At 40.3% G+C, this 24,005-nt stretch overlaps 1 protein-coding gene across 3 annotated transcripts in view; it reads right to left on the bottom strand.

Annotated features, from left to right (window-relative positions):
• Positions 1-1,070: 1,070 nt before the first annotated feature.
• LOC121194206 (neuropilin-2-like) overlaps positions 1,071-24,005 on the bottom strand; it is a 102,130-nt gene continuing 79,195 nt past the window's right edge. The window contains exons 14-19 of one of the 3 annotated variants that reach the window (XR_005895363.1): positions 19,467-19,735; positions 19,232-19,328; positions 17,036-17,068; positions 5,672-5,731; positions 3,374-4,400; positions 1,071-2,548 (exon numbers count right to left, since the gene is read on the bottom strand). Coding sequence is in view for 2 of the 3 variants with exons in the window: in XM_041056913.1 (XP_040912847.1) it covers positions 4,072-4,400; positions 5,672-5,731; positions 17,036-17,068; positions 19,232-19,328; positions 19,467-19,735 (788 nt within the window). In the remaining variant the exon portion in view is untranslated. Of the gene's footprint in view, positions 4,401-5,671; positions 5,732-6,176; positions 12,166-17,035; positions 17,069-19,231; positions 19,329-19,466; positions 19,736-24,005 lie in introns of those variants that run through there. The other 2 variants (XM_041056913.1, XM_041056915.1) reach the window with 2 other exon arrangements.

The following is a 24,005-nucleotide window of genomic DNA, read 5'->3' as shown; positions in this document are numbered from 1 at the left end:
AAAATGTATTTTAAAAAATCAGAGTGAAAAACAAATGATAAAAGAACTATCTGCAGTGCAAATATTCATTACAATTAAACCACTTATCATCAGTTTAAATTATTCTGGTCCACAAACACCTCTATTGTGTTTCATAAATGAAATAAACACCCACAAACAAATTACTTGTTATTTAGCCTTTATTAAATAATAATAATAACATTAAAAAAGAAATTCTTCTGTACAAAGTCTACAAACAACAGTTTGAGTTATCTGGCCAGTGCCGTTGTTATGTCTTAATGTAGGGTGCATTTGTGTGTGTGTGTGCGTGTGTCTGTCAGTTGTGTGTGTGTAGGTGTATCCATCGAGACAGAAGAGGTAATACTATCTGGACTTCCAGAAAGAAAGACTTAAACTCAAACAGGAGAGAGAGAGAGAGAGAGAGAGAGAGAGAGAGAGAGAGAGAGAGAGGAGGTTAGGTGTGTGTATGTGTCTGTGTGTGTGAATATATCTAAATGTGCATGATTGTGTGTCTCACAATGTACTCATTGATCAGTGCTCACTGTTTCAGGTGAGCATGTGTGTTTGGGTGAGAGAGGAAAAAAAAGAGAGCCAGAGTAAGACAGCAGTAGGGGGAGAAAAAGTGTGAGCGAGAGCGATAGAGAGACATAATAAGAGAGCTCCAAGGCACTTGGAAAACAGTCCAATGAAAGCACAGTTAGATGGACAGAGAACCCACCATCTCTCACTCCATTGTTCCCCCTCCCTCCATCTTTCCTTCTCTGACCATTTTTCAACTCCTGTTCAAAATCCCCTTATTTTACTTTATTTCATCTCAATAGGCCTCCCGGTTACATCCATGCATGCCCTTGAAAGAGGAGAGATGAGAGAGAAAGACAGAGGAAAGAATTGGGGGGCTCCAGGCAATTCAACAAGTGTGATGTTTGACTCTTTCTTCCCAATCTGCTTCTTTTGCCATTTCAGTTTATCCGCACCCAGAGGACAGCAACTTGATCCAGATATTTCAGATTCAGAAAACAAAAAAAGACTTTTTAGGATCAACCTTCATCTGCTGCGGCTAAGCAAAGCCAGAAAGAAATATACAAAGAGGACGAGGAGAGGTCAGCGCCTGATCCACTAATTTAATTTTTTTTTTTTTTTTTTTAATTTTCTGCCAGGGTCACTGAAATTTCCATCCTGTCTTTTGTTTTGTTGCCTCTTTGCTTGTCGTTCCCTCTGTGTTGTTGTTGTCTCTCTCTCTCTCTCTCTTGCCCTTTACCTGTCTGCCTGACAGTCTTATTTTATGTTTCACTTTGTTTTATTGGCAGTCTGTGTATGTCTGTCTATTCTTCTATCTGTCAGCTCAACAATCAATGAATATGTTGCACATGGGTCCCCCAGGAAGAGCTTGAAAACATTGCTGAGGAGGAGAAGATCTGGACTACCTTAGTTAACCTGAAGCTAATTAGCAACTGTCATTTATGTTTACTTGTAACATCTACTTCTAATATAGACAGTAGTGCAGTACAAATACTGTGCAGGCAAAAGTAACAGTGTGGAGATCAGGATGGATGGCCTGATGTACAAAGTGCTTGAGTATAACGGCAGAAGTTGGTACTTCAAGTCAGTGTGTTGATTTTTCATCTCTTAACTATGACCACAGTCTTTCCCGGACCTTTATGAATAGCCTTTAGTTCTCTGAACATGATCATAAAATTATGCTTTAGTTGCCACAATCGAACATTGCAGAAAAAATGTATGAAAAAAGTTCCAGATATGTTTGGAAGGTATTAAAGGTACCCTGTTGAGTTTCCTTGTAAACATTTGCACTCACTTGCAAAGCATTTTTACTGATAATATGAAATTCTGCATTGATTACATCCATGTTTGCTAGCTTTCAGTCCTCTTCTTCCTTTCCATCGCTAAAAATTATCCTTGTTTCTTGGCACATTAACGCCGCCAACTGTCAACCAGAGGAGCGGTGTGAAACCACATTGCTGCATACTTGTGCGTGTGCAGGAGATACAAACAAAACAGGGACTCATTCATAAAAAAAAAAAATACTCCACCGTGCTACTCGTAGTCAGAAAACTCCAGAGGGTACCTTTAAATTCCTACCAAAATGTTTTTTGCTGCAGCTAAATAATCTTAGTAAACGTAATGCTAGCAAAAATGTCCACATGCAACCTGAATATTTTTGTAGGTCCAGTACCCTCATCAGGCTTTTGACATATGTAACTGTATTAAATGTCATTAGTTTTTTCCTGGATATGAACATATCCACAATCTTTCTTCCCCTTTCTCTCTCTCTTTCACTCTCTCTCGCTTTCTGTCTATCTGTCCTTCTGTAGGTGTGTATGTGTATGTGTGTGTGGGTGTGTGTGTGGTTGTGTATGTCTCCTCCTGTTCATCAGTCTCTCCAGCAGCACTGGCCCTCCTCGATGGCTGTCCTCCGATACAGCGTATACTGTAGTTAGCTTAAGGCTCGATTGTGTGTCCAAGAAAAGTCAACGGTACGATTTCCATTCTCCTCTCTTAGTCATTCTTCCTCCTTCCATTTGTGAGCGTCCTTCATTCAGAGGGTGACATTAAAAGGCAGGATTATTAATCACTCTCAGTCCATTCTCCACCCAGCCTATTTTAACACTTGGTCAGACCCCCTGTGCACATACACAACTCTTTGGCAATCCATAGGTTGCAATAAAACAATTACTGACATTTTGTTCACACAGTGTCTGTCCATCATTTGGGCATCATACAGTCTGAAAAGCAAAAAAATATAGATATATACCAAAGACAAACTCTAGAATACTGAATCTAAAGCACGACTCCATAACAGCATGTTAGAATTAGATAAACCTCTGATTTTCTGTCTTCCATCTTGCTTTACCTTTCCTCTAAGACTGAGAATCTTTAATGGAAAATGTGCCAAAATAGAAAAGGACTGAAGTAACAGTTAAGACCATGGAGTCCAACACAATGCTAAAGAAAGTCTAAAAATGGCGTAAGAGCTCTACAGGGCGGCTACGAACTGAAGCTGGCTTTTCTTTACCTTTTTTTTTTCCAAACAGACACAAGTCTAAAACAGAACAAAAACAGTCACCATTACTCTTCTATGCCACTGGTTTCACAAAGCGCAGACCGAGGGCAGACAAAGGAGCGAGCGAGCGCTGCATGGCAGGCTAATGGATGTTTGAAACTCACAGAACTCATATCTAAAACTTTCAGAAACAAAAAAGAAAATGTCCTTTTTCATCCTCTTTTCCTTCTTCGCCTTTAGAAATCTAGATTCATTTGAGTTGTGTGGTTTGATATCTTTTTATATTTCTTTGGGGGTGGGGGGGCGGGGTAGGCATTCACTTGATATGTGTTGATTTCAGTCAAAAGTACCCACATTAAATGGTCCACTGGCGCTGAAGTCTTCACGAAGAGTCAGAAACTGGAACATTTTGATTGCATGCCATCTCTGTTGGCCACATTCAAATTCAAGCTCACATGGACTAATCTGACATTGTCCTTTTGCAAAGTACCAGCCACAGGTAAATGTTCATGAAATTCCTGTCTTCATCAATATTATCACCCTAGACTGTGCTGTCATTTGTGGTCCAAATGTCCAGATTGTCACGGGTGCTCCAGTCCATTGTGGTTTTCAGCTTCATTCCAGTGGCTGGTGGGTTATATTCTATGGTAGATCTGTCATTCATATTCATTTGTTCATTCCTTCATTCATTCACAGGCTTTTAGAATCAAGCAGGCTCTCTCCTGCAGGCAGAGGAGATATGGTACTGTAGATAGGGGAGACTGGGGTCAGATGTTTCCCCAGTTGAGGCCTCTTAGCATGTAGGGGTGGTCAAGATCACAAGTTCCCACTGGCACACAAATTATGTGGGGAAACTCTGGGTTGAATGTTACCCCTTTAGACATCAGCGCAAGGAAGTAGCAGGATAATGGATAGGGGGCTCTGGGGGTTGAAATAACAGATAGTGCTTCTTTTACTTGTTTTCTTTGTTCAAACTGAGAACAAAATTACTTTTGCAGGGGATCATGGGACACGTCCTTCCCCATCGTTCTCTAAAGTTCTCCTCCTTCTCTTCATGCCTCTGAGCAGCACCTCTGCTGGTTTATCTTTACTTTATGCTTGATGCCGTCGTACAACTCAAAGTTGTAGTTCTCCAGTGTCGTGGAGGAGCGTGAGGAGAGCCCGCTGTAGGAGCATGTGCAGTAGAGCAGCAGGCCTGCGCATACTGCACCCAGCAGCACGCCTAGAGAGCTCATCACAATGATGGTGAGGAGGATGGGGTCCAGCGTGTACAGCCAGGCGTTGTCCTTGTCTTTCTCTGACACCAGGGTGACGGAGGGAGGATCCACATCAGAGGAGGAGGGCGTGGAGAAGGACGATGGCCAACCTGGAAAGACATATTCTGGAGAGAAAAGAGAAAACTTTAGAAAACACTTCTATACATTATTAAAAATCCTAAAGTTAAACAACTGCCACAGAATAGTAGTTTTGCACATTAGCCTATGTACTACAAGTCACAGATACAGTCGTTCACATCCCAGCAAATCACACTGATGTTATTTAGATCTGTGGGTCTACTTTTGCTGTTAAGACAAATGTAGACCAATGGAATTAGAAAACATCTATGAATGAGTGTATTCAAATTATAATATGATGGCAAATGTATTAAGTGCAAGAAGAGGACTTTGATGTTTCACACAGTCACACAGTCTCACATTAAAAAAATCATTTAACTGTATTTGAGGCAAATGTCCGACATGGCTGATATATTGAAGAGCAGCTAATTCCGTTAACCACAACCCCAGTTGTTACTGACTTCAAAAATTTGGACGCATACTGAAATTAATTACTCTAAAGGTGCTCTCTAGTGTGTCTGGTGTGTGTTGTGACTGCTGAAGTGTGTGCATCTACTTAGTATAAGCAATCATGTTAATCCACGTAATGAATGTGTACACATGGACAAGCCAATCCACAGTAAGTACTGCATTTAGAGTGCTTTATGGAAGGACACACTGAAACACACACACAGAGAGTGAGACACACACCCACACACCCACAGGAAAGCAGTAAACAGACAGTAAACAGTCTTGTTTAGGGAGTGAAAGGCTGAGTACTTTTCTTGTCTCTGTCAAGAGGCTGGGAGAAACAAGGGATAGTAACACTTGCATGTGGGCACACACACATGCACACAGTTGCACACACATACAGATACACGCACACCTGGGAAGTAAATGTGATTGTTACAGACAGATGTTTTTCTAGGTGCCCAGGAGGAAGCTGTCTGTCTCACTTTGTCTGCCAGAGAACATGAAAGAGGAGGAAATGCACACCAACATGCCCACATGTACACACACACAGACACACACTTCTGAATGTTCTCTCACACTCTTCTCCTCTATATGAATACTAAGTCAACACACACACACACACACACACACACACACACACACACACACACTCACACCCGAGAATGTCACTGTTGCCACAGGCTTTTTTCCTGCGGAACCACAAGTAAAACGAAGAGCCATAGGCATGCCTTAGCTTAAAGAGCAATTTCACTATTCCTTGGGTGAGACTTGTAAAACAGACAGTGTAGCTTTAGGCTGAGAGAGGAGAAGAGGTGAGGAGAGGAGAGGAGAGGAGAGGAGAGGAGAGGAGAGGAGAGAACCTCACCTCCATTGATTGGGTGCTTGTTGAAAACAGGATCTTTTCCGAAATCCATCGGCCTGGGGTCTGTTAGAAAGACAGAAAGAATAACAGTATTAATCTCAACCATCCAGTCAAGCTGGTGCTACTCTAGAGTCCGCATCATGTCTTGATAACATCACTCCATTTCTTATGTTGTCAGCACACAAGCTGCATTTGTAGTTGGGAATCAAACTACACAAACAGCTCAAAGAGTGAGTGATCTTGTTTAAACTTTCTACAAAGATCAGGACAGAGATTTCCTATAAACCGTTTTGTTCTGTGCTCAGTCTATCAAGGGAAAATAACTAAACATTTCACCCAGACTACCTGCATAAAGCCAGCAAGTTTCATTATGTGATAAGCATCAGTGCTCTTTTTTTATTTGCTTAGAAATGAAATGAGTCAAGAGATTGAGAGAATGAGCTGAAAGATAGAGAGCAGAGAGAGAACGGGAGAGTGAAGTGTGAAAAAAAGAGAGCACAAGAAACTGTTTCATAGAAAAATATCACTTTTATTACCTTCACATTCCCCACAATATATTTTCTTTTTATTCCAAGACCATGAAATTCAACAAGCTAAAATACCACTTAATATTTCTGAGGCAGGCCGCAGTGCAAGGCTTTGAAGGGTTTGTAGGCTCAATTCTGCTTAAGTTCAGTTTTATTCAAGGAAATTGCTATTACAGTGCCCAGGAAAAAAAAAAAACAGAGCAATATCTGGGCAGCTGATAACCATTTATTGCAGGGGCAAAGGAACCAAAAACACATTATGAAGTGAAACCATAATGGATATTCAGAAGATAAGAGGTGAAAAACTAATTTAGTAGATATGAAAAAAAGATACAAAGCCTCATTTCCTCCGTGAGGTAAGGTCATTTTTCTATGAGACAATTTTAACATGTGGCATCTCCACATCATACCATCTATAAACAGCCTTTACAAACTTCCAATACTCTTCAGTCTGTAACTAATATAATAATACTTTTAATGACACCTGCTATTTGTGAAATAAAAATATTTGCACTCGGATTAAATATGAGGTTATTTCTTTGAAATCATAGAAGTGACTCAATCTTCAATTGAGAATAAACAAAGGAAACTGATAGTTTTATTTCATTTCAATATTACAGCAACTGACAGACCCAGTGCTGACTGGAGTGTATTTAATCCCAAATGTTTGGTTGTTGAAACTTTCTTTAAACTGAAATCTAATTATTTGATTGCGAGTGTGATACCTCTGTTGGCCTTGTATGTTCCTCTGTAGATCAGTAATTTGCGTGAAGTGCAAAAGTAGTGAAATAAAAAGGACAATCACTAAGTCGTGGTCTTGCCTTTACATCAGCAGAGAAAGTGCACAAGATTAAATATAACAGTGATGTGGCTGAAGCCAGGGATGAACCTTTCACTACTTCAAGGCTGGTTCTCTTCAGTTTGAGTGAGTCTAAACGATACACAGTTTGAACTAAAGCTAATTCAGGTTCATCCCTTACTGAGGCCACATTTCAAAATGATCAGTCTCTCCTGGTTTTAAAAGATTTACATCCAGAAAACTATTTCTGACTAATAAAAAAACCCTCAATTATTACAACAGCAAAATCAAAGAACAATGGCAACGTCATCGACTCATTTGCTAAAAATGACATCATCAAGGTAGATTTTTCTAAAAATTCTATATGTAGCTGTACTTCACACCTAAGATCTGTGATTTCATATCACCATAACTGAGGGCGCGAGGTGAAAAATGAGTGAAGTACAGGTGATGATAAAGACACAGACATCTCAAAGCATGCAAGCTTGGAGAACTCCAGAGTGGCCTGCAGATTATGACCATGGTTTTAAACTGTGTTGGCGGTAGTCTTAACAATTTCACTACATTAATTAATACTGTAATTTTGGTCAATGTGAAAAAAAAGCAGTTACTCTGAAGTTACTGTGCAGAAAAAGGCTGTTACCCTGAAAATGAAACAAAAGCTGCAGAGCTAAAAATGGTTGATCCCAGTATTCACACTGTAAATGACAATACTTTACTGGAGGTCTTATTGAAATTTGCTCTTCATGTGTGACTACACTTATGACATGCGCATGAAGGGATCTAATCTGTCTTCTCTTCTTGTCTTCTGTGTAAATGTACAGTCTCACAACAGACCCTCCAGTCTCTAAATTCTCCTTTCTCACAGTCAAATGAAATCACCGCAGGCCTTGACAAAACATTAAATCACTAACGGAGAGATAGCAAAAGAAGCAGAATAAAAAAGAGAGATGCTCAGACACTCTTTGGACAACTGTTGAACACTTTCTAATGATCCTGGCTTAAAGCCCTCAGGCTAGGATCCGGAGAAGAATCATCACGCGGATCTGAAAGGAGATTAAAACTCCCTGTAGCCCCATTTTATCTCCACTCTCCAATTAGTAAAGAGAAGAATAAAAAGAGGGGGGCTCTTTCGTTCAGGCAAAGACATGGATGGCTCTTTGGCACCATGCGCTGTTCCAGTGGGGGCCCAAGGACCTGTTAGCGTGCTTTCACTTGTAATATTTCTCAAGGAAACAGAGGAGGAGGAGGAGGAGGAGGAGGAAAGAGAAAAAACAGAGATTGCCTGAGGGCTAGAAATGCTTACTGCAGGGTTTTATGAATGCAATCAGCTCCATTAACTAATTAGAAATATTAAAGGGATTCAAAGTAGTCTATGATGGAGAGGGGAGAGGGAAGTGAAGGAAGGTTGATTTAAAAGCACTGCATGAAGAGACGCCAGCACATTTTCCAAATCTTGCAAAAAGTTTGATAGAGAGAGAGAGAATGAAAGAGAAAAGTGCATGGGTAGCACAACATAAATACAGTCATATATCATTCCTGTATTTGAATTTCAGACCCACATTGATTGGGTAACAGCACAGGGCTGCTAGAATGAGTCATATAATGTGTAAATCATTCACAAGTCGATTGAAATGGAAGTAAGAGGGGCTAGGGAGGCAGAAAATGGATATGCAAGCACAAAAAAACTAAACTGCTTGTTGACTAAAACCGAAATTTACGAGACACAATATAATGAAATGAAAGTCAATGTGGGGAAAATCTGCAGTGTGGAAAATGAGTGAAACTGTGATTTAAATGACTGAATTTGGTGGCATGGTGGAAATCTAGATCCTTTGCTAACAGAGGCTTATGTTTGTTAGATGGCATACGCGAGTGCACGAGTGCAGTGCATATAATGTGTATCTCCATCACACTGTCTATTCTGCCAAAAGACTTCTTTCATCTGCTTTTGTGTTTGAAACAGCCTGCCCTCCTCCTTCAATTCTCTCCCTCCTTCAATCCAAACCCGAACCTGCCTCCCTGTTAGCCTTCCTCTTGGAGTAAAGAAAAAAAAATCTATCTTTAGAAAGTATAGAGAGCAGTTTTTTTTTTTAACTTCTTTCATCTCCCTCCATCTCTGGGCACATTCTTTGGAGGGAAAGGGGGCTCGCTTAATGGGCCCATCTCCTGTGAGAGATTTTGCTCTCCTCCATTTCTGCCTCTCATTTTCTCTCCTGTGTTTTTCACTGGGAGGATTTTCGATGAAGGGAAGGAGTAGAACAGGAACAAGTGGGTTTTGATAAAAAAAAAAGAGAGAAAAGGAAAAAAAGGCTGGGGGATTTGGGCATGAACAAAATGAAGGGGAGCGGGGGGTAACACACAACACAAGATGGTGAGCTGCTGCTGAGAAGTCCAGAAAACAAGTACCACAGAGATAGACCCAGTTTTACTGGGGTGGATCTGAATAGAAGTGGATGCTGAGCTTCTCAGTGCAAAACCAAGCTTCTCCTTTGTTTTTAAATCATCATCTTTACATAGAACATAACGATTTGTTGATCAGTTTTCTATCCCTGTCTGAATTAAAGTGGATGCTTCAAATGAGGGACACACATTTGCAAAATGGCTTCAACTGGAGGATCTGATACCAAGTGAAAGTCAAGAAAACCTTTTAAGATCATCTCAGAGAACACAATCAATGTAACTGTTGCCTTATAACAATAGTCAGTAAGTATAAAAATAAACAGTGTAACTATTATACATCAGAAGCCCATGTAGGCCTATTGTAACATGATTACAAAGAAAAAAATGTTTTTAATTCACCACCAGTAAATTACTTAACTTATGTTTTTAAGATTCACAGTAAATTTAAGAAATCATTAACCAATCAACCATCAGTGAATGAATATTAAGAAGAAAAGTGCTAATGTTACTTTCAACATTGCAAAATAATGTGTAACACAACTTATCAGAAGTGCATCAAATTACACTTGAATAAATTTTCACACAAACTTACATTATGTACTCAACAAAGAGGGAATATGCATGATAGATGCCAACATATATATACATCCGAACAGGTGATTAAAAAAAAAAAAACACCAAATAGGTTGTGAATAGTCTGACAGTAGCGCTGCACTGGAATCAGTCTTATTTAACAGATCATGTTGAATGAAATGATCAAAAGGACTGACCAGTGAGCTCTGATCAGTTATTTTCTAAAAAAGCTTCATAAGTAAGATGCTCTTTGTCACAGCATGTTTGGTCTCACCTGTTAAATAGAAGCAAAGCTGGCAATTTGGTAGCCATATGCATGATTTTAATTTTTTTTTTTTTTTTCAGGTTACCTGGCCAATAAGCCAAAAAATTCTGGATTTGTGATCCAGGATTGCACACAAGATGTTATGAGTTATGTCGACAAAATAAAGATTTTAAGATTTTTTTTTTAACTTGCGCAGACAAGGAGGAAAGCATTCCTGCACCTTCAGTTACTCAATACATATGATTGTTGGTTTCATTCACCCAGTCTAACGTATGCAGGACATACTAAGATGTTTAGTTTGAACATTAACAGACACAGGCATTGGATTATCCATGACATCCAGGCAACAAACTGTTTAGAGTCCATTCCTACTCTTATTTGACACTGAGGCACGACCTCGTTCTGGAGGCGAAGAGGTAATTGTTTTAAAGCACACTTTAAAAAAGGCATATCAGGATGTAATGAAAAATGCACTCAGGGTAACATGTGGGACTTGAAAAAGTCTTGAGGTGTCCGTGCATATGTGTGTGTGTGTGTTTGAGACTCTTGAGCCTTCGAGTGTTTCGATGCAGTGTGTGTTTGTTTCTAGGTCTGCAGGATGCGATTTAAGTTGTCTCATCCTATCTTTCCCTTGTGTAAACCAGGCAGAGGACAGCACGACACTGACTCCTCCTTCACAGACCAAAGGAGCAACACTGGGTGTATGCGTAGCTGCTGTCTGTCAGTCACGGCTGGACGGGCAGCACTAATTCTTCCTTTACCTCTCCCTTCTCTGTTCTTAATCTGTCTCTGTCACTCCTGGTCTCTCAAAGGCTAGTGGACAAATAAAGTGCAGCTTCATTCAGTCCCAAAGAAATAGCCTTCTCTTTTCATGCAGCACACATTGTGTCTTGTCTCTCTCTGTACCTGTGTGTAAATCCCTTCACTGTGAGACAGGGTATTTGGAGGCAGGCAAGTGTCCAAGCTGCGGACCAGAGCAGTGCAGACAAACATATCCTGCTCTGACATTATAAAGGAGGAACATAAGCTGTTACAATGCTGACATAGTACACTACATATACATTTGTCTTGTCCACGGCCTATTTGTCATTCTGCCTGTGAGTCTGTTGTTATTCTCTTCATATTCCATCTCATTTTCAGATTGCGGTGCAGCTGTAGAAGCCAGTATACTCTTAAGAACATCAAAAAGTTGGTCTACGATGTTGTTATCAGACTCTCATCAGCCATCATAATCACAGTTCTTTCATCTGCTCTCCCCAGTGAGGGATATCAGTGTCAGGAGCTGTACTTCTCTCATCATTCTACCAGTCCCAGCCAACAGGGAAGTTAAGCAAAAGTGCATCCTGGTCAGTCAGTCAGTTACATCAGTCGTACACAACAGGAACTAGTGATGTACTGTCTCCTCAGTGTAGATTCTCATCAGTGAAGAGTTGTGATTATGCTGAATACTGTGGTTGATCACTTATTTCAGGGACTTCTCACACCCCTTGACCACTTTATTTGAGCAAAGCATTCTCATAAAATTATATAATTCTGCTTGTCCATTTGTTTCAACACTGGGAATCATAGCTTTCATCTTTCTCCACTCTGATGGTGAGCATGGGTTCAAGACTCGGCCCGGTACCTGGGTACAGGTGGTTTTGGTTGGGGCTGTGGATCAGATTATAGCTGAGGTTTTGGTTCTGGTAGCAGTTTTGGTGGGCTTGCTGATTTGGATGTTGGCTGTTGTGGTACATCACTGAATGATGATGGCTACTGCTGGTCTTCTTGGTTGCCCAGTGGTAGCGATGGCAGCACAGTATCACCACCACAGTTACAGTGACCAACAGCAAGATGGCACCGACTCCTGCCAACACATAGTACCAGTAGGCAGGGAGAGGCTGCGCCACCACTGTGTCTACTGTGGGCTCCATCCCAGACATGGCACCCCCTGGAGGGCAGGAGGACACATTACTTGGTTGGCTCAATGGACGAGAGAGGCAGGCATGCAGACCGCATTGGAGCTGAGGATTGTCTAATTGACCTTTCACTAAAGACCTCCCAAAGACAACAATGGTCAAATTATAACTAGACACAGCAGGTCTGTCAAGCTTTTGATTTCTCCACATACTAATGTGTGTGTGTGTATGAGACTGTAGTAAGACTGATGCTAAGCATTTCAAGAGTGTGGAGGGTGTAGTCTTAATTTATTTGCCTTTCCAAAACCAAAAGCTCAAAAACATGTTAGAAATGCTTTATGCAGTGTGTTTATCTGTTTGAAGGTAACTAGCTTAGTACCTGCAATGATAAGCAGTGTTACTCCCAAGGACAAGGTGCGCATACTGTGACTTAGCTTATATACTAGTCTGTATTGTCACAGTATGTTTGAAACACCACAGAAATGGTTGTGTTACAGCGAAATATAAATGTCTGAGCTTACATTTTCCTAATTAGACTTATAGTACTAACATAAACTATACCTACATAAGAACAATGCTTGTTATTTACATCTCATCTAATTAGATCATTAGCTGGATCCAGACTTATTGCCTGGGACATACAACTTTAGGTGTAAGTTTTCAAGTACAACATAATGTATTATATTTTCTGTTATTATAGAAAAATTTGTACATTATATTTAAAACCCCGTTTTAGGAGGTAGCTAATTTTAAGGCTAGTCAGCTGGGAACATTACAAAGCTTGCTGGAGACAGTGACTAACATTAACTTAATTAAAAAATCTGCCAGCAACAGTTGGCTCTGTCTGTTGAAACTGATGGTTGTCAGGAATGAAATGAGAAACCTGGCTTAGTTTAAATCTGTCTAAAGTCCAAGACCCATTGTTTCAAAGATTGCTAAGAATTTTGAGAGGTAAATCTGACGCTGTTATCACTGTAAACCTCATAAATGCTCTGCGAGAATGAAAAGCTTGACAGGCCTAGCAACAGTAACTAAGGGGCAGTCAATTATTGAAGCAGTAAACTGAAATTACTGCCTGGCTGACAGGCCTATTCAACTAAACATAGCATATAAAATCAATTGCAGGCAAAAAAAGGCAGTTTCCAGATTTACCTCACTGTTGATATTTTAACAAACGATGCATATTCTAAGCCACTTATACTTCTGTACTCATGGTGTTTTTGGTTTATGCAAACGTCACAAGCATTAGCTGCACATTGACACGCAAAGGCTCATGCCATGCGTTCACATTCGATCAGAGAATGCAAAGCCTTGATTCTGCAGTGACTGGCTGATTTCGACAAAGGGTGGGGAGTGTTAAGTGGCTGTATTTGGTAGAACGCAGCTACGGTTATCAGAGTAAGATCACACTGAAGGGAGTCGAGTGACCAGAAAAAGAGATGGAAAAGAAAGAGAGAGGAATTGCAGGGGTAGAGAGACAGGATAAGAGAGAAGGCATTATTGGAAGAAAGAATAGAGTGAAATAGAGAGGTGTGGTAGAAAGTGAGAGGAGAGAGGGTGGGAGGGAGGGGAAGTGTGGGGAGAGAGCTAATCCTGCCATGATATCTTTAATCCTGCATTAAAGGGTTTGTCTGAAACTTCAATACTATGTCAACTCGCTGAAAGAAAGAAGCCCGCTGAGAGAGAGGTTGCGGAAGGAGAGAGAGAGAAAAAGAAAGGGAGAGAAAGAAAGAAAAAGAAAGTGAGCAAGAAAGAAAGGAACAAAGGGAGGAAATAGCGCCAGGAGAGGAATAATGAAAGGACAGACGAAGGAGAGGTGCAGAGAGAGATACAGAACCTCAAGGAAACCAGAGAGCTTAATTTTTTTTAAGTTCAGACATACTCTTTTAGGGTTTAAAATTAGCTTTGATTGTAAAGCTGCACTCCGAGTACAGAGAACCTTCTAGTGGATTAAAACACAGATGTTTACCAGGGCTGTAAATATTGGCCATTGCTTGGCTTTTTTTGGGGGAGGGCGGTAGGGATGTTTCTCAAGAAAACCATTCCTAAAATAAGATAACAAGTGTGACTTTCAAGAAAGTCTGGTTACTAGAGTTTCTGAATCAATTAAAAGTGTGAGTCCTCTCTATAGCAAAAAATGTGTGTGTGTGTGTGTCTGTGGCCAGCCCTCTTTTTTTGCCAGAAGTCAAATACATCCTTGGTTGCTATGGATACAAAAACCCAACAGTGTGGCACACTGGTTCATGTCACATCACAGTGAAGCTGAGCTCGTTCCGTTAACAAATTATCACGTTATCAGGTAATAATTAAGGAGAAACATTTGAAATTTTATCTCCAGTTCTCCTGGAGTTTCTCCTAAAATCTAAGATTTGAGGTTTGCTTAATTTTTATTGCATTTATTTTTTATTCGTTTTTTTCTCCACTGGTCACTTGTCATTTTATGATAGAAGGAGTAGGATACATCTAAAATTTAAAGTGCAGAGATGAAGAGATTTTTTTTTTAATTTTTAAATTTAAAATGTGCTTCATTTCTCTTCTAGTTAATTTACAGTTTATGCTTCAATCATGCAAAATTCATCTTCAACCTCATTTTTACCCGCTGGATGTTTGCATCACAGTTAACTGACTGCTGACCATCATACACATTATGGTGAAGTTATAGCAAATAAAAGTAAGTTCTTTACCCATGCACAGTCACTCTTCAATTATTGCCATTAAGACACACAAGATTAAATAACAACTAAGGCATTTCTAATGTATTCAGTAAGTCTTGAATTGAAACACTTTGGTTATAAGCTCACTCTTCAACATGCGTCTCAAAGGAGCAACTTAATCTTTCGTCCCGGGGGTCAGTCTCATGAAAACACACTGTATGTCAGAGCTGACAATGTTGTCATGCTGGGAGTCATATGATACCTGTCCAGGATCAAACAGTCTAAGACACCAACAAGCAGTGGGTCAAATACTTGAAATAGAGTATCAGTCAGGAGACTTCAGTTTTTGGAGTTGGGCTCTTGGCCTTTACTATTTTTGGGAATGGTATTTATGTTTTTATTGAATTGAACTGTGGCGAACAAAACCAAGTGCTGCTGCGGTATTCAAAGAATGTTTCTGATCCCTACACACAGTAGGAACACAAGGACACACACACACACACAAATTTAAGCACACCTTTATATACAGTCTCACAGTCGACCACCACACTTGCTTGGTTTGGTTGCTATGGATACAAACTGAATGAAAGTGTGTAACCATAATCATGTAGAAGTTATTCTTGTGCTTTAGCTCTGAGCTTAAGGAATTAGATTTCCTATATCTAAAGTAACGAAAAAAACAGTGGCCATGAATCACCAAATTAAAAAACAAAAACAACAAAAATCAAATTGTGATATATTGATATATCACATACTACTCAGAGTTGTGAATGTACTGTATTTGTATTATTGCGTATGCACTGTATATACATGTTTTGAAAGAATGTCATTGTGGAGCCCAGTTTCCTTAGAACAGAAGCAGTCTTGTGGCCAGAGTTTTAGGTCTCAACCCAGACTTTGAAAACAAAAAGATCCGGTAGCATAATCTGCCTAAGCCCTTTTTTTTATCTGCTTTCAGACTTGCCTATTTGAAGAAGGAGAAGGGAAAAAAAGAATATAGAAAAAAAAACAGAGAAAAGGGAAGTTGGATGGTGATCAGCTCTGCATTTCATTCAGGTAGGATCAGCAACTAACTTGCTGGGTAGACTAATAGAGAAAGGAATAGAAAAGAAAGAGAGCAGAGAAAAAGTGAACGAAGAAAAAGTGAAAATAAAGGAAGAGAGAAGAGTGGCAAAGGCTATCTGAGATGGAAGTAGAGAAGCAGAGAAGAGAGAGCACAGAATAGGCCAGAAGAGGGGAACAAGACAAAGAAAAGAGACGACGAGAGGCTCCTTATATGGTGTTAAATACAGACAACGAGAGCTTACATGTTGACAACAAACCAGGATGGAGTAATGGATGTGGAGTGAGTGTGCTGCTCTCTACAATTAGAAAATAGTGAGGGTTGGACTGAGGAAGCAAGTCCTGCTTAGTTCTTTTATTTCACTGAGGACCAGAGAAAAAGACCAGATGGAGACTGTTTCACGTTGAGTAATTCAACCCTGACCTGTTGGTTTTACCCTTTGTTCCTATGGCACCTTACAAACACCATACAAATAACTGGAAATGAACATTGTTGCGGTAATGTGCTGTGGGTCTCTGTGTTTTATAGACACACTCATACACTGAGAATTAAGAACTGCATTCCAGTGAAAGATCACACACAGCATGGTGTACACCATTAAAGACGTGAACCATATCTGTCTATGGAATGTGCAAATATACCCTGATGTTCCTCTGTCGCACTTGCAGTCTTGCCAGTGCTGCTGTTGTAGTAAATAATCTCATGTTACTATTTGTTTATGTAGTGAAAAATGTAATGTCTCACTGAGAAACATACAGGATCAAACTACATGACCAAAAGTATCAGCCCAGCATGCAGGGAGACATGCTGGAACAATGCAAAGCATCCATTCCATCAAGTTGCAGTGTTGTCACTGTAATTTTCTTCCACATATCAAAAGTCCTCATACCAAAATCAATAAAATGTACATCCTAACAACACTGTTTTCAAATTCAGAAATGCATAGCTATGTATACATGTAAGGAACCATATTTAGATTTGTGTGGAAATAATGCACAAGAGTAGAATTTTTCCAGAAGAATAAATGTAGATGGTGTCTGTATGACTTAGGATTGTATGGTAACATGTTAAGCACCAACAAGGTTACTTAGGGCCAGTGCAGTGCTGCGAGCTGAGCTTAGCAACAAGCAGGAAGCACAGACATATGGCACAGGAAGTACAAATGGAACAAGAAGAAGAACTTACTGGTTATGCCGGGAGTTAAGGCAGGGAAAGGTTCTGGAAAAGAGAGAAAACAAGAGATGTTACTGATAATGGATAGTTACTCATATGTATGAAAAAAATGATGACTAACTGGCTGTTTGTCAGTAGGAACTGCTTTTATAAGAGCGTCGATGGAACCACTATATACACTATATAGACCTCATTTAGTGATAAAAAGTTTAGATGATTCATTCTCAAAGAATGAGTTTCAGTCAGCCGCAGACTGACCTGTGTTGAACCAGAAGGATCAGATGTCAGAATGAGTAATGTGTCTTTAGGTAGGCCAAAAAAAGTCTAATATAAAATACAATGTCAAATATATCACATTTGGGATTTGCTGAAACTCAGTGTACTGTGGCATAATTTGATGATCAAATTGTCATGATACAACTATAATTCTTACGACTGTTAACAGGAATACACAGTAATACAGATGAATTGCGAAACTGCAGCACACTGCACTTTCTGCGAAGGCACTTGTTACTCCTTTTTGAGAAAATCGATAAAGACTTGTCAAGTGCCGAGATGGAGTCTACAGGCACATAAATCTTCCTGGATGCCAGTTATTTTTACAAAAGGGAGAAAAAATAAAGAGGGTAAGACAAAAGAGTAGGATGACAGGTTTTGAAGAGAGGAAGTGCGTCGTTCCTGAATGTCTCTCTCTTGCTCTCTCAGTATCTGTTATTGCTCAGTGTCTCTTACTGCTTCTTCTTGCTACTTCTTTTTGCTTTGTCATTGTGTCTTGCTCTCTTTCACGTCATTGCTCTCTGTCACTGTCTCTCTGTCATCATACTTTTTCTCTCACCACCTAAGGTTACACAGCAGGTGTTAGTAGCAGCAGACATGCTGGGTAGGTAGGACAGAGGAAAAGGAAAGAAGAGGATTGATGGAAGATGGGGTGAAAAGAGAGAGGGACAGGGCGAAGAGAGGGAAAATGAACAGAATGGAAAGGAAGGGTGGAGGTAAGTTAAAGGTCATGGGAACAGGAACTGAAATTTACTACTGTTTATTATTTGCCGGAGGATGTGACATCTCTTATGAAAGTGAGAGGGAGAGAGGAAAAAAAACACAGAGGGAAATCATGAAAGAATGGCAGCACAAGTAACAGAGTTGCAGCAGTGTATGGAGAGAAGATGGAAGAAAGAAACAAAATGAAAAGATCAGCATTGAGAGTGTGCATGATGGAATAATAACTATGAAAAGAGAATGGTAAAAACACTGGTGAAAGAAGAGAAAGAAATCAAAGTAAACATGTCGTCCCAGATTAAAAACCCTCACTGCCGATCAGTAAATAAGTGCCTTACTCTGACCTGTGACTATATCATATTGGATAAGTGTAATATTCAACATGGCTTTATGCAATAGTGAGAAATTACAATTTGAGGAGGAAATAGTGGCTTCTGAGATGTCATATGTAAGCCTCAGAAAAATTCACAACATTGCAAAAGCCAGTGTATACAAAGTTAATGCTGTGTCAAACACAAAATATTGATAAATATTCATAATATTCTCTATTGACACAGAGTCAGAATGATGTTTGTCAAGCAAGAAAATGTGACGGATTTAAAACTTAATCCCTGTGCCTAGTCTGTAGCAAGACTTCATTTTTATGCTGATAACAAAACAATCATAATGGTTTACAAGTGGGAAGCCAGTTGTGACTAATAGTAGTCAGTCAGTCAGTCAGTCAGTCAGTCAGACAGACAGACAGACAGACAGACAGTCAGTCTCTCAAGCACTTCATCACAGAACAGCTACATTTTTTTCACTGCTTGATGACCCAGCAACGGCTGAGGCTGACTAGAAGATGATGCTAAGGATAGAACAGGTAAGTGAGAGAGAATGAGAGAGAGATTGGGAGGAAAAATGCGAAGGATCAAGTAACTGTAAGGTAGGGTGGCTCTTATAGCTGAAGGAGAAAGAGAGACGGATATATAATGAAAGATAGATTAGAATCCATGCCCAAAGGCCGTTTGTGGCCTACTTTCTTTTTTTTAAATATATTCCCCCCCCCCCCCTTTTTTTTTTTTTAGTGTGTGTAAACGAGAAACAGTTCTTTTCCCCTTTTCTCTCCCTCTCATTTGGTCTCTGGTGAAAACACAGCATACGTAGTCTGCTGTGAAGGAGTGGGAGAATCAGATGGAAGGACAGACCGGTTGACACATTGGTGGGACTTACGTGTACACTGCTCCAGCTCGATACTGTTGCTCATGTGGATGTTGTCTATTCTGATGTGGCCTCTGGTCGGGTGATCAAAAAAACCTTCAAAAACCACCTGGACAATAGAAGGTTGGACACATGGACAAATTACATTGGTGTTTGTCTTTAAAACACATAGTTATCACATGGTAAAACATAGGTAAACTCTGAGCCGTTCCAACCATCATTTTAATCCTTCAAAAACAACACTTACCTGATACTCTTTGGGGCTTTGGGGCAGAATGGTACGGCCCTCCCTCCAGTGGGGCCCCTGGTCTCCTTTAAGCACCCACAGCAGTGTCTCCTCCTGGTCATTGTCCCGCAGCAGGACCCTCAGGCTCCCTTGCGCTTCCCCTTGGAGCTGGTAGTAGAAGAGGAGGCAGAGCGGGCCCCGCTCTGGTCCAACCTCAGGGCTCAGCAGTCGGGCTCGCTTCCGCTGGGTGTGGGCGCCTGCATCCAGGTGGAGGTAGTTCCCAGAGAAATCTGGCAGGAAAGAAGATACAGAGAATTGGTGTTAGATTACTGCATTGTTCTTGTGAGATTAGTGATAAATTAGTGGCCCCTAAACTGTCACATCACCAGTCTTTTTATTTTCATTTGAATGAATTTTATCATTTGTGGCTGTGCTGCGGCAGAAAGCAGATTCACCCCTTGTCGGTGAAACGAGCCTCAAGTACAGTGTGATGCAGCAATGCAGTGGGATGTGGTTGTTTAGAGTTTAAGGTATTACCACCATCATTCAGTGGTATGAGGCTTAACCGCAAATGAGACTGCCATTTCATCATGGCCGCTAATGGCTATGGATACAAATGAACACACGTATATACACAACAAACACACATGCACGCACAACTCTGCTAAACAGCCATTATGAATGCTGACACCCTGCTCTGTTGCTCTCCCCGTTTTTGCTACTTAGTCAGCACAGCCATCATACCAATACAGTCCCAATGCTTGTGCATGTGTAGTGCATCTATTTGTGTATAAATGCTTCCTCACTCTATCATGTTTTTCTCTCATTCACTTCTCTTCTCGCCTCTCAGCCCAAAGAATGGATAGAAAGGGGCAAAGAGCAAAGTAGGTAAAGCGAAAGAAGGCGTGGGTGAGTGAAAGAGTGAGGAAATATGACATATAAGAGAAAGAGAAAATGACAGAGAGAGCAAAAGAAGGGCAGCACTATAGTGTTCTCCCCACCCTGAACGGGACCATAATCATTAGCCTGCTGCTGTGTTTGGCTGTTTGTCTAGTTTGTCTATTATGGCCAGAGAGTAAAAGCTTCGCTGGAGCTGCAAATAGTCTTTTTATCGACAGACGCTGTGTGACACCTCATAAGGAGAGAGACAGAAAAGAAGAAGAAAGGGGAGAGGAGAAGAGACAAAAGGAAAACAAAGCAAACAGGGTTAAGAATCAATAAAAAACAGGAGAGAAACAGGAGAGAACAAAAAATTCTATCTATCTATCTATCTATCTATCTATCTATCATCTATCTATCTATCCCTTCACCTCTCTTCTCCCTCCCTCAGCTAAGACAGAAAAAAAAAACCTTCAACAGATTTTGCAGCACATCACACTTAATAAATAATGGATTTGGGTTGAGGTAGCTCTGTTTCTTCACTTGGAGGCAATGAAAACGGGGGACCTAAATTACCGTTGCTCATTAAGTACAGTTAGAGAAAGTTGCAGTGTTTTTCTGTCTCTCTGCGTTTGATCTTGGCGAACGTACAAAGGGAGGGAATTAATTAACAACTCTCCTTGGGAGGGATAGGCAGGGATGTAGAATTGGCTCTGAGGGAGGGAGGGAAATGTGTATATGTCTGCGTGTGTGTTGGTGTCTGTTTGCATGAGTGTCAGTTCATTTGTAGGCATCTTTGTTTATGTTTATATCTGTGTGTGTGTGTGAGTTCATCTGTCAGTCATTCTGTGTGTGTGTGTGTGTGTGTGTGTACGTGCATCCTTTCCAAGTTTGAGTATGGAGGTATGGAAGTCACACTGGGTTGAGTGGCAAAAGTGAGCATCAGCAAAAAGGTGAAGTAGACCAAACTTTTTGGTGTCTCACACTGATTCCTGACATTCTTCAATCTTATGTGTATACATTTGTATACAATTAATCTTTTTTTGGATTGGATGGATCACTGCATATGACTTTGACTTCAGAGACTGACGTTTTGAGTCCTGTGAGTTGTTAGGCTACTAAAACACTTAAATTTAAGGTGAGATTCATTTGCATTAAATATAGAAAAACCATGATGTTCTTTGAACTGCCTAAACATAACCATAAACATGGAAATAATGTGGTAGTTGCTATGAGTACATATTAAAACAACATTTTGCAGATACTCTACGTCCAGCATGAACATTTTGTTACTTTTCAGATATGTTCATTAAAAATGTTTCTTCATTATACTGATAAAAAATGTAATGAGGGTGTCATGAGAATACAAATGCAGTCTCTAGGAGAAAGGAGTCGTGATTGCTGGGAAAAAAATAGTTTATTTTCTTGTATTGCTATGTCCAAACCATCAATACACCTCCAGGCTGTTTGCTGTTTGGTAGCTACACGTTGCTCCACAGACAATTCCCACAATCAACACACAGACTGAGAAAATGTTCTAGTAGTTTCGTTTTTGAATTCATGCGAAAATTAATTATCTTCCATCACACTGTCTTGTTACTTGTCCTCGACCAATCTGTGTTCACTTGAAGTAGGCTGAGATGAACCTATTCAAACAGTCTCAACGTGGTGAATGACAGCACTCACACCAGCCAACCACAGTGAGCCAAGCAAGCACAAAGTACCAAGGGTGCATTTGAAGTGGCTAGTTGTCAGAATACATACAGTTTACATGATTAAATGTTAATTTTTGAAATGTTCTTTTTCATATTACAGCATAAATCTTTGAAAACTGGCAAAAACCTTTGGTTCCAGGGTGGAAATGAGCAAAACCTTTGTAAAAATACAATCACAGAGAAATCTGATTGGTTTATGTTTTGTATCTCAATGACACCCTATGGATCAGATTGAGACAGTTGAAAGTAATATGACCAGATGTTAAAACTGATACTATGCTGCCAATTTTAGTTTCTTTTCACCTTCTTTCAATCCCTCCTTATTCCTTCCTTCCCTTCCTTATCAGTAACTAAACCATTTCCAAAGACGACTAGTGTGGAGAGTTTCCTTCGATGAAAATCTCCACAGGGTAAAGAATTTCAGTCTTGCCCTATCTGAGATCAAAAGAATAAGTTATGAGCTCTGTTTGGGTCGGATTTTCTCTTTTAAAACCCTAAAAGGCCTTTCAATAAGGAGGGCTGGGGATTTGATTTGCATTTTGAGACAGCTCCCAGACAGGGTGCCGCACTAATGTTGCTGTAGAACAAGACTTAATGTCATGTTGCTGTCTAACACTGAGACAGGGACGCTGCTAAGTCAATTACACACACTCAAACACGCACAGACACACACACATACACTTGCGTACATGAGCGTGTTTGTAGGCACACACACGCATCACACACTCATGCAGCAGTGTGATGTAGAGTCTGGCCTTATGTCACAGCCCTTTCTGTTTATGAAGGAGCTGCTCAGTCAACCATAAACTGGAAGGCTTCAACAGATACAGAGAAAACCTTGGTGGATGGCAAGGTCAGGTGTGTGCGTGTGTGTGTGTATGGCTGACAAACCCACACCACCGAGTGTTTAATGCGCGGACAGTCCCACCTTGAGTGATGTGTGTAGGTGTGTAGGTGTGTGTGTGTGTGTGTGTGTGTGTGTGTGTGGAGCCTCGGGGAGAGCTGGAGAGCTAAGACAGCACTTCTGTCAAAGCCATCATCTGACATATCTGACCGCTTTGGGCTATGTGTGTGTGCCTGATGGGTGTGTAAGTACAGTACAGTAAGAGTGTGTGTACGTGAGTGAGAGTGAGAGAGAGAGAGAGAGAGAGAGAGAGAGAGAGAGAGAGAGAGAGAGAGAGAGAGAGAGAGAGAGAAATGTGGAGAGCTAGGTGAGGCAGTGTGTATGTAATGGATAAAACAGTCTTGGTTATTCTCCTGCTGTCTTATTAAAGATGGACAGATGTGGAAAAAGGCAAGTATCACCGAAGGAAATGGGAGAGAGGTCAGTGAGGAGAGAAAAGGAAGTGATCGCAGTGATGAAGTGAGAGGGTGGAGATGGAAAGGGACATGAAAATACAAAAATGAGTTAGTGGGGGATAACTTAAGAGGAAGGATGGAATGAAAGCAGCAAGGTAAACCCTTACAACATGTTGACATCTGTAGTTAGAAGAAAGGAAGAAAGGAAAAGAAGAGATATAGAATAAAATAAAGGAAAAGAAGACAGAGAAACAGCAAACCAGGAGGCTGAAGTAAGGTGAGAACAGTATAAAAGACTGAGCAAAAGATGCTACAAGCGTGAATAATAAAAAACAGAAATAAACTGTAAAAATTGTGGAGAAGCAAAACTCTAAGAAAACCAGAAAAAGTTGTCGATTAAAAAAAGAGGAGGTTGAAAAGAGGGATTAAAAAAAAAACAGAAGAGGCGATAAAGTAACAAATTAGGTTAGGGAAAGTGAAACTGTTAAACCTAACATTTTTTTTTAAAACTCCAATTAAGTCGTCGTACACACTTTAAGTAGATCAGAGTGAAATCCTTGCATCATTGTTGCTGTCAGTGGTTCCTCCCAGCACTGGGATGTGTAATATTCCACCACAGGACAACTGCTTTGCTCTTAATTAGCTCGAGAAGGCTTTGTACTGAGGG

Source organism: Toxotes jaculatrix, chromosome 15, assembly GCF_017976425.1.
Source record: "Toxotes jaculatrix isolate fToxJac2 chromosome 15, fToxJac2.pri, whole genome shotgun sequence".
In the NCBI taxonomy this organism is placed as follows: domain Eukaryota; kingdom Metazoa; phylum Chordata; class Actinopteri; family Toxotidae; genus Toxotes; species Toxotes jaculatrix.
This window is presented reverse-complemented; position numbering and strand designations above follow the sequence as displayed.